The sequence below is a fragment of the Rattus norvegicus genome, chromosome 10 (genome assembly GCF_021556685.1).
Source record: "Rattus norvegicus strain SHRSP/BbbUtx chromosome 10, alternate assembly SHRSP_T2T, whole genome shotgun sequence".
NCBI classification, from domain to species: domain Eukaryota; kingdom Metazoa; phylum Chordata; class Mammalia; order Rodentia; family Muridae; genus Rattus; species Rattus norvegicus.
The window spans coordinates 19546171-19557091 of NC_141543.1; the positions used below are offsets into that span (position 1 = coordinate 19546171).

Below are 10921 nucleotides of genomic sequence, written 5' to 3' on the forward strand. Positions count from 1 at the left end.
GTGTATAAGTTAATGTTTCCCCAGGTGAGTTCTGGCTTGCAGGGAAGTACCTTTTACCCCCTCCCCCACAAAGCCATTCTGTTGGCCCCAGAAGGTGACTTTCCACAGATGACACAAACTCCAGAAACACCTTTATTAATGGGGACAGGTTTTCACACAACATTTGTAGTCTGGTGACTTTAGTACAAGGTGGGAAGGACTGGGCCAGCCTGCTAAGTAGTGACCTGGTTCTATCAGCCCAATCTTCCTGTGGTTTCCTACATCAGAGCCTACTAGTTGACTTGGAAGCAACCCAACAAATGGACAACATGATTCTTGTAGCCTTTGGTCGTGTGTGGGGTCCTTCCCAGGCCGTGTGCAGTAAGCATGGCTTTTCATAGGAGGCACGATGTGGTGCCATCCTTCCTGCTGGGAGTGCCCAGAAGAGGGCAGCCACAGGCCATAGTGTGGTTTGTATGCTTTCTGTGATGGCCCCTGAGGCCAAGGGGCTGAAGAGCATCAGCCTCAGGTGTCTTGAAAAGGAAGACATTCTGGCATCCATCACCTATGGTATCCCAAACAGCTGCCTCCAGCGTAGAACCGAAATTCAGCTAGGTTCAGAGTCGACAGCAGGAGACCCCTCGGCCCTCCCTCTTCACATAGTCATGCAGCCTGAAGCGCGGCTCACTGGGAGCCTTGGTGGATCTTTGTTTCAGCTCCCTGGAGAGCAGTGGGGGGAGGGGGAGTAGACAATAGCACAACACAACCACTTAACCTAAACCGTGAGGGTAGTGTTTTCTGTTCACTACCAGGACTTACTTTGCTATGGCTGTAAAAGCCAAGTCCACATTGAGGCCGCTCTTGGCGCTGGTCTCCATGAATGGCAGCCCATACTCCTGCAAATAGCTGCTGCCAGCCAGGTGCTGGGCATATGGGGGTGGCCCAAGTGTCACAATCTCAAGAAGACCCTCCTCACCCTCCCTGTTTTGACTCACCTTGGCTAATTTCTCCCCATCTTCCCTCTTTACCACTCGTTCTTGAGTAGAGTCAACCTGGCCCAGGCACAGGGATTTGGTTAATGCCAGTCCATGGCATGCCCTGTGGGGCCAGGATGGAGAGGATAGGCCCAGATTCCCACCTTGTTCCCCAACAGCATGAGCACCACGTCCTGCTGGGCATATTCCTGGATTTCTGTCAACCAGGCCTGTATGGGGAAAGCTGGGGCCAGTCGCAGGGCTAGTCCTCGTGTGCCACACCTGATCGGCTTTTCTAGAAGCCCTTATCCAGGTGGTCCTGCTAATGGAGTCAGGTCTATTGAGCTAGCAAATGAAACCATGAGGGGTTCATTATAGTTCTGTCCTATTAAGTAGCAGGACTCTGGGCATCCTGCTACCATCTAGACAATCTTGGTTCATTCCCCCACCAAGCCCACTGACCTGGATGTTGTCGAAGGAATCTTTGTTGGTGATGTCGTAGAGCAGCAACAGTGCTGGATACAGAAAGCAATGAGGACACCCCTGGGGCCCAGTGGCTCCTCACTACCTGAACCCTTCTAAATAACTCCAAGTCACCCTCACCTGCCTACTCGCCCCTGCCCCCATGCCAGTAGGTAACCCAGACTTGGGGAGGATAGCTGGACCCCATGTCTATGGGCTTACCGTGAGCATCCCGGTAGTAGGCATGGGTGACACTTCGGAACCGCTCCTGACCAGCCGTGTCCCAGATCTGTGGCAACAGGCACTGGTCATACTGCCCAACCTCTCCCTGGCGTCTCCAGCCCCAAACTCCTGTAACCTCACCTGCAGCTTCACCTTCATGCCATCCACATCCAGAACTTTATTCTGAAACAGAACCAGCCGGCACCAGTAAGGATGCCTGCCATCCTCTAGTTGAAGGGGGAAAGGCAGTGATGGGGAGATTGGAGGACCCCCATTCCTATAGCACTTCCTGTTCTCTTTCTGCTCTGAGAACAAGGTCACATTTATGCTTAAAATTGGAGGCTCCTAGCAGATGCCTGATTTACCTGACAGTTCTTCCAGCACCAACCCTTGTTCTCACACACACACCCCAGGTCATACACAGTTCCTACTTGCCAAAAGTGTAGCACTATTAGTACACTGTTCCTGCTTTAAGATAGATACTAGCGGGGTTGGGGATTTAGCTCAGTGGTTAGAGCACTTGCCTAGGAAGCGCAAGGCCCTGGGTTCGGTCCCCAGCTCCGGAAAAAAAAAAAAAAAAAAAAATGAACCAAAAAAAAAAAAAGATAGATACTAGCTTAGGAGCACCTTCAACTGGAGCTACTGTGTACACTGAGAACTACACCCTGCCTAGAGAAGCTGCCTCCCCCAACCCCCACCCCCAGTCACTGGGACACCCATTTTCCAGGAGACGGACTTATGCCTGTCTGACTGTATGCCCACAGAGCCCAGATCTATAGTTGATGCATAGGTGATATTCATGAATTTGCTGTCTGCAGGTTTTCAAGATTAGACACCAGACTAGAGTGCCATCCACCTGTCACCCCAAAGGGTTGACTGGAGGCTGGAGCTACAGGAGGCTAAGCCTGGCTCTCCCTTTCTCCAGAGCTCTTGCTATCAGCGCTTCTAGGTCTCTGGGGAACCAGGCTCCACCATCTGCCTGGCAAGGGGGGGATGCTTTGCCTCTCCTGCGCCCTGAACGGGGGTGCAAACCAAGCAGCCCTACAAACCAAGACGAGGGGAGGCCATGACAAGCAAGAAACCCCTGTTCTCATGCCTGCCCTCCTCCCTCTGACTCTTCAGCCTTCACTTCATCCTGGACTCTTATAACCACCTAGAAGGCTTGAGGAGACCTACAGTCCTCCATCAGGATAAAGAACACTTCCGGCTGGAGGGAGCCCCCTTTCCTGTCTCCAGAAATGGGCCTTCCTCTCAACCTCCTGCTAACTGGGTCTAATTAAAGGGTGAGAAAAATGCAAATTCAGAATTTGCCAAGAACACACCAACACCTTGGCACATGAGATCCAGGCTGAGCAGGGTTGGGTGGGGGTGTTGGGAATGGGCTTTAATGCTAGAACTCCCAGGACCCTGCCTGGCAGGCATCCTCATGGGGTTTCCATATGCAAAGGCAGGGACCTCCTGAGTGAACAGGCCTTAGGTTTCTCTCACCGTCACTATTCTGAAGCACAGCTATAGCTCAGCTATAGCATCAGCCCCTGGCATGAGAACTCTGCTTTATCTGAATACAGGTACTACCTAGGGTTGGGTGTTAGGAGGCTTCCCCAGGCCCCTCAGGTGTTGGGAGGCAGCTGGTATAGTAGCTAAGCTCCACCCCCTGGATCTAAGAACATAGCCCAGCTGGACCCAGTCAGAGCTCGGAACATCAGCCTCTACTCTCACCCGGAAGTCGATGCCCACAGTGGAGATGAAGGTACCAGCCAGGAAAGCCCCATCCTTGAAGCGCACGAGCAGGCACGTCTTCCCCACACCGGAATCCCCCACCAGCATGACCTAGACCAGGCAGGAGGAGCAGAGGATTCAGGCTTGGAGCTTAGGGCCTTGCCCACCTAGAGATGCTTCTGGTCCGCCTTGAGCTTTTGGGGGAGGGGCGGGAGAGGAGATGAGTGATCCAGGCCTGTAGGTTCAGCACAGCCTGAGGGAACACAGCAGCATGGTTCCCAATAGCACGAATGCCCAGCTTCTCTGTCCCCATTAGTCCCCTGTCACCTCTCCCTCCAACAATGCTGCTTAGTCAACAGGGAGTGAGGACGGCTGTCCCCATCCAGCTTCTTACCTACCCCTCCTCCATAGACATCATGCTCGATCTGGGAGGGCAGCATTTGGGGCCTATGGGGGGCAGAGCCATGGGAGTGCAGCTAGAACCTCCTCAGAGACCTGTGGGAACTCAGTACGGGGGTTGGGGGGGTCTTCGAATTCCAGCAAAGACACAAATCTCAGCACCAAGGCTCAGGAGAAGTGTGCCCGTCAGTTTTTGAAGTGAAGTGAGGCTAGGAATGATCTGTGGGCCTGAGGGGCAGACCAGAAGTCTCTCCCTCCCTCATGATCCCTGAGGCCAATGTTCCAGAACCTAGTGGGGGTCCGGCCTTTGGAGGTCAATTCACACAATTCACAATTTTGTTCCGATCTGGGGTGGCCTCTTTCTCCTCTCTCCCAGAAAAAGGAGACTTACAGTCCCTGGGGATGAGGGAAGGCAGCATATGGATAGGAATTGATGAGACAAGAGCACCGGTAAGGGCCATAGGTCCCAGAGGGACAGCTCGGATCTTTCAGGACCCCTTACTTGGCCTTGCAGTAGGTGGAGTGGGAGTCGGGCCCTGCCAGCTGTTGAATACCCCAGACCCAAGTCTATTGGTTCTGTGTGTGTGTGTGTGTGTGTGTGTGTGTACGCGTGCGCTCGTGCACGCACGTAGGGTCTGGCGACAATTAAGGTACTGCCATGCCAGCTCCAAGGTGCTGCTCTAGCCAGCCAGTTCAGCGCCGAGGGTCCGCACGGCCCTGCACTCTTCCCCAGCGGCGGTCTAGGATCCAACACCACCTGCTGCATTCCCATGGCGGGGAGGTGCCTGGCTCACCTTGAAAGCAACGTCGTAGAAGTCTCCAGTGCCACCAAGTGAGGGCCGGCCGGACTGCGGGGGCCCGTTGGGCGGTGCCTCTGGGCCAGGGCGCGCAGTCCTGGGATGTGCCAGACGTGGCCCGTTGGCGGCGGCGGGCAGCGTAGAGGCAGCCGGCACACTCCCCCCCTTGCTTTTGGGGGTCTTCTTCCTGGACATGGTTCTCAGTGTGCTCCTGCTGCTACCACCGGGTCCCAGGTCGTCCCACGCTCCGTGCCCGCCAAGGCAGACTCGGACCCGAACCCGTCCCACAGCAGCAGCGGCAGCGGCGGCAGCAGCAGCATCTCCAGCACTCAGTGCCTGCCCCGCCCCCGCGTCCCCACAGGCGGCGCAGCCACTCAGGCCCAGCCTCCCGCCACCGCTGCCAATGGCCGCTCTGAGGCGGAGCCATGCAAATAAGCCCGCCGCTCCAGGGGCGGGGTCAAGAGGTCCCACGAAGGCCTTAGGTGTGCAACCTAGGAGCCTGCATTATGCTCAAGGGCCTAGCTGTCTATGTCAAGTGAAGCACTAGGATCCTGTGTCCTCTTGGTGCACTGTTCCTTGCCCCAGTCTTCGGTGTCCCAGCTCAGTAACCTAGCTCAATAGACAGGTCCATGGACATGGAACTACGATGTGTTCTGAGCTGAGGATGCTGGGGGCAGGAGGCTTGCATGAATAGGCAGCCTGAGATTCGGGGTTTCTCTTTTCATCAGAGATACCAGCCATCCGACTACTTGTCCTCAATGCTATTCCCTCCACACCAGGCAAATTCTGGAAGTTCCAGCACTCATGCTTCACAAACAATCCCTGCTCTGCCCGAGCACTCTGGGCTCAGCTGATCAGAGGCATAATGGACACGATGTTCTTCACATATTTTGCCCACCCCCCCGGGCTGAAGCATGGGTATCTGAAGTGAGAAATGAAGTAGTTGTCACAGTCAGCCAGCATCAGGCCCTCTGAGATGCTCATTGCAAAACCTCTGCCCTGATAGCCTAGGAGATTGAAGGTCCCTTTCCCAGAATTGACTGGTCTGAGGTCTTTCCATCCTAAGCTCTCATCCAAAAGAGGTCAGTGTTGATTCTCTAGACCCCAAACTGGTCCAGGACCTGGTATATCCTTCTCCAGGATCTGACTCTGCTGCTTCACCTATACTGATTGGAGGATTTCTGTCCAAAGCCTCTCACCCAAGACACTCCAGTCAGAAGAAACTTCAGTGGTCAGAGGTGAGGACAATGGATGCTGGAGGCTGCTGCCCTTGAGACATGGAATTTCTTGGTGTTCCTCTGGAGTGCCCAACGATCCAAGATGTGATCGTTGACACCAAACCTCTAGGTCTCTTGGCGGCCTCCTGAGCTTTCTCGGTTGGCAGTGAGCAGAGCATGAAGGAGTCCCTACCTCTGGGTCACAAAGCCTCTTACCTCTTTCTCCAGATCTGTATGTCCTGACCTAGAGTGGGGGGACTGGGATCTCACTTTTGCATTCCCTGAGGACTCCTGTCCTCACAAGGTCGGCCTCAGGATGATCTTAGCTGAGAAGCTCAACATCTTGTGCCTATTGCCCTAGGAAGTAGATCACACAACCTCCTTCCAGCTGCCGCCTAGAATCTGTATGAAAGTGTACCATGGGATGCACAAAAGAGTTCAAGTTTGGATGTTCTGGGGCAGGGGCTGCGAGGAGAGGATTCAAGAGGATGTGAGCAGTGAAAATAGTGCAGGCATCTAGGAGAAGAGGGAACAAGCAAGCCAGAGAAAGTGGGAGGGCAGCAGAGGAGGGGAGCTTCCAACAGCAGAGGAGACAGACTTGCCTTTAAAGGGAGGGACATTTACATAAAATCCAGGTCTCTGCTTTCTCCTGAGAAACCTCAGGGTGCTCTCCCCCCCCCCCCACTCCCCACGCTCTGTATCTCAAGGCTCCTCTACTCCCATTTGTTTCTCACTCTGAAATGGAAGCTTTTCTGGGCACAGGAAGCAGCTTGTCTTGGTCACTGCCTTATCCCTGGCAGCCAGCTCCTGGCCTCAATAAGCAGCCGCTAAACTGGTAAAAGAAATACAAGCTAGAGATGCAGCCCTCAGATGGGCATGGTGGCGCATGCCTTTAATCCTTGTGCTCATGAAGCACAGGTAGGCAGATCTCTGTGAGTTAAAGGTGAGCCTGGTCTACATAGCAAGTTCCAGGCCTATTAGGGCTACATAGGGAGACCCTGTCTCAAAAGTAATTGATTAATTAAAATGAAAAGAGTCAGGTGTGGTGGAGGGCATGCCTTTAATCTCAGCACTTGGGAAGCAGAGGCAGGCAAATCTCTGGGAGGTCAGTCTGGTCTACATTGTGAGTTCCAGGACAGCCAGAGCTGCATAGTGAGATCCTGGGTCAAAACAACAACAACGGGAGCTGGAGAGATGGCTCAGTGGTTAAGAGCCCCAACTGCTCTTCCAGAGAGCCTGAGTTCAATTCCCAGCAACCACATGGTGGCTCAAAACCATCTGTATTGAGATCTGATGCCCTTTCCTGACCCTCAGGCCAGAAAGCTATATGATGTATATATAACAAGTAAATAAATAATTTAAAAAAATAAAAAATAAAAAAGACGGCAAGCGCATTGGTGTTCTTCCCGGTGATAGAGTGGATCTGAGTCTCCTCCCCTTGAACCTGAGCCATGGTACAGCCGAAGTGATCTCAGGTTCTTGCACCCCAAGACAGTGGTTTTCAGAATCTGGGTGTCACAATTAGAGGACACTCAAGCATCCAATGGAGAATAGCTGACTGGGTGAGCCGAGCTCTGATGGACACAGGAGCCCAACGGATGATGCCGTATACAACAGGGTTTCACTATGTAGACCAGATTGGCCTCAAGGCTTCCAAGTGTTGGGATTCTAGGCCACCACGTTCTTCTAGAGATGAGCTTTTTTTTTTTTTTTTTTTTTTTTTTTTTCGGAGCTGGGGACCGAACCCAGGGCCTTGCGCTTGTTAGGCAAGCACTCTACCACTGAGCTAAATCCCCAACCCCTAGAGATGAGCTTTTTAAAACTATAGTCTCCTAAGTATTTGGGAGCTGTTTGTGACATGGCAATAGATAACTAATTGCAGCTCAGAGCAAGCTCGAGGGAAGGAGCCAGTTTGGTAAGAAAGGGTGAGCAGGACGTGACAGCCTTAGCCTGGCTTGGAATCCTCCAAACTCTGAGATCTTTCTTCAAACTTGGAAAGAAGAGTACAGCTGGCAGAGACCAGTCCCCAAGGCGGGGAGCCAGAACTGGCTGCACGCTCCCTGGAAAGTGTGGTCCAGCCTTCAGCCTCGGAATGCAAAGAAAAAGCTATGCAGCACATGCCAGCGTCTCCAAATGAATGGAGTCACCCAGGTCCCTCATATCCCTCAACTCCTGTGAACTTGTAATTGGTCTTTCTGGGAGCTGCCCTAATACAGCATGTCTAGTGAGTTCCCCAGCCTAGCCTGTCTCTCTCATTCCCCCCAGGCTTCCAGCTTTACCCCAAGCCCAGAGTCTGGCCTGCCCTGAAGAACAGGCAAGAATGAGAGCCATCTTCTTGACCTTACAGGTTCTGTTTAGAACCCCACTCCCCATAGTCCTCCTGTCCCTACTCCCTGCACCCCGGATGCTCTCCAATGGTTCTCCAGAAGCTTCAATACCCATCTGGGAGCTTTCTGAGGACAGACATTTGTGCTGCCTGCTCTTGTCCTCACTGGCAATGAAGGGGAAGAAAGGTCTGTGGCTGGCCAGCAGAAAGTTAGACTGGGCTGCAGGGGTCCTTTAACGAGCAGAGGCAGAGCCCCCCCAAAGCTAGTGTTCTCAGAACACTTCCTAGGGAGTCAACCCTGTGGAACTCAGCTGTCTGATACCTAAATGCCAGAGGGCAGAGGTCCCTTTCTTGCTGTGTGACCCTGGGTATTTGGCATCGTCTCCCTGGACCTACTTCCTGTTCTGTAAAATGTGGAGGAGGAGTCGCTCTCCAAGGGCCCTTCCTGCTCAAACACCTTATGTTCTATGAAATCCTTGTGAAAGTTGCCATGGAAACATCAGAAGAACTGCAACAGCCCTGAATTGTATGAGAGAGAGAGAGAGAGAGAGAGAGAGAGAGAGAGAGAGAGAACACTGAGTCACCCTAGAAAAGAGGTGATGTCAGAGGTATATTGACTCTGACACCCAGATGTAAAAGGTCCAAATATATCCTTCTCCTGAAAAGACACCCCGGGAGTCTACTCATCTTAGTGTCCCTAATTTGGTGTCCTTAGTGTCCTGCTGGCTGGTAGTAACAGGTGAGTAGGGTAGGTGAGTGGCTATCTTTACCTGAAAAAACATCATCTCTCTGGGTCCAAGCAGAGAGCAGATCCTTTGGAGGTTAAGACTACAGTGGCTGGGGTTGGGGATTTAGCTCAGTGGTAGAGTGCTTGCCTAGCAAGCGCAAGGCCCTGGGTTCGGTCCCCAGCTCTGGAAAAAAAAAAGGAAGAAAAAAAAAAAGACTACAGTGGCTTGTGAGGCAGAGGTGCTCACCACATTCAAGGTGAGCTTGTGCACAGCCACAACCACAGGCCTGGAGTGGGGCTGAAGCAGAGCTTCATCTAGCATAATGGATTCTATACCTAGCACTGAAAATAAAAGTCACATTATCTATGTTCTAGGGACCATGGTCCCTAAATCTGTACTCCTATAGAGTCAGGAACCAGTTCTCTGCAGTGCTGGCTTCCAGCTCCTGAATGGGGACCCCGTTGTCCACAGAGGGGGATGGGTAGGGTCTTTCGGATCCACATTCTCCAACAACACAGGAGACAGAAGCATTATTACGAGCTGATCAAATAGGTTCCCTTGCTTTACCACATAATCCCCAGAGCCGACAATGACTGGCTTCTCTACGAATGGTGTCTTCTTTTTTTTTTTTTCTTTATAGGGGGAGATGGGAGGTGCTTTTTGATACCAGGCCTATGTTGCCTGGTTTTGTCAAAAAATAGTTTTATGGGTATCTGGGTAATATAATATCCAAGCGTTGCATATGTTTAAAGTGTACAAGTTGAAGAGGTAAGGAGATGACTTTTTTTTTTTTTTTTCGGAGCTGGGGACCGAACCCAGGGCCTTGCGCTTCCTAGGCAAGCGCTCTACCGCTGAGCTAAATCCCCAACCCCTGGTAAGGAGATGACTTAATGTATAATGTGTAAGGTGGGCAAGCCTGAGGACCTGAATTCTGATTTCTAGCACCCATATTTAACCCTGGAGCTGACAAGTGGAGACAGGGAGATCCCAGGGTAATGGAATGAAATGGGTCTCGTCAGGCTGAAACATTAAGCTCCAGGTTCAACGACAGACTGTCTCAAAAACTCGGATAGAGCTGGAGAGGTGACTCCATGTTTAGGAACACTTGCTCCTCTCGCAAAGGACCTGGGTTCCATTTCCAGCATACAATATACAGGAGTCTGTAATTGCTTTTCCAGAGGATTCAGTGCCCTCTTCTGGGCTCTGTGGGCACTGCATGCATGGGATGCACTTCTATACATGAAGGTCAAACACTCATACATATAGGATAAAAATAAATAATTACTCTTTCTCTTCTGGTTCCAAGCACTGCGGGAGCCGCTGGTTACTGGGCAGACATAGCTAAGTCTAAGAACCACACCACATACAACCAGTCCCGCAAATGGCACAGAAATGGCATCAAGAAATCCCAGTCACGGGGGTTGGGGATTTAGCTCAGTGGTAGACCGCTTGTCCCCAGCTCCGAAAAAAAAGAAAAGGAAAAAAAGAAAGAAATCCCAGTCATGGGCTGGAGAGATGGCTCAGCGGTTAAGAGCACCAACTGCTCTTCCAGAAGTCCTGAGTTCAAATCCCAGCAACCACATGGTGGCTCACAACCATCTGTAAAGAGATCCAATGCCCTCTTTTGGTGTGCATGAAGACAGCTACAGTGTACTTATATATAATAAATGAATAAATCTTAAAAAAAAAGAAATCACAGTCACGAAGATATGAATCTCTAAAGGGGGCTGACCCCAAGTTCCTGAGGAACATGCACTTTGCCAAGAAGCACAACAAGAAAGGCCTGAAGAAGATGCAGGCCATCAAGGCCCCTGTGAAGCCTCAGGCCATCAAGCCCAAGATGCCAAAAGGCCCCAGCTGCAAACTCTGGCCTTCATCACTCAACCGAAGCTTGGGAAGAGGATTCGAAGCTACATGGCCAAGGGTCGTGGGCTCTGCCAGCCAAAGACCAAGACTCAACCCAAGGCAGAGGCCAAAGCTCCAGCTAAGGTCCAGGATTCAGCTCCAACCCAGGCTCCCAAAGGTGCCCAGGCCCCTGTGAAGGCCCCATAGAAAAGGCTCCTGCCAGTGTGAAGACAGACGGACTGCTGTGACACAC

General features: G+C 52.0%; 1 protein-coding gene across 6 annotated transcripts; it reads right to left on the bottom strand.

Annotated features, from left to right (window-relative positions):
• Nucleotides 1–118: 118 nt before the first annotated feature.
• Rab26 (RAB26, member RAS oncogene family) lies at nucleotides 119–4886 on the bottom strand. 6 transcript variants are annotated; one of them, NM_133580.2, is given in 9 exon segments: nucleotides 119–699; nucleotides 799–875; nucleotides 975–1031; nucleotides 1118–1183; nucleotides 1416–1468; nucleotides 1638–1704; nucleotides 1779–1820; nucleotides 3357–3467; nucleotides 4550–4886. In NM_133580.2, coding segments are annotated over 9 exon segments (774 nt in total). In that variant the 5' UTR covers nucleotides 4748–4886; the 3' UTR covers nucleotides 119–596.
• Nucleotides 4887–10921: the final 6035 nt, after the last annotated feature.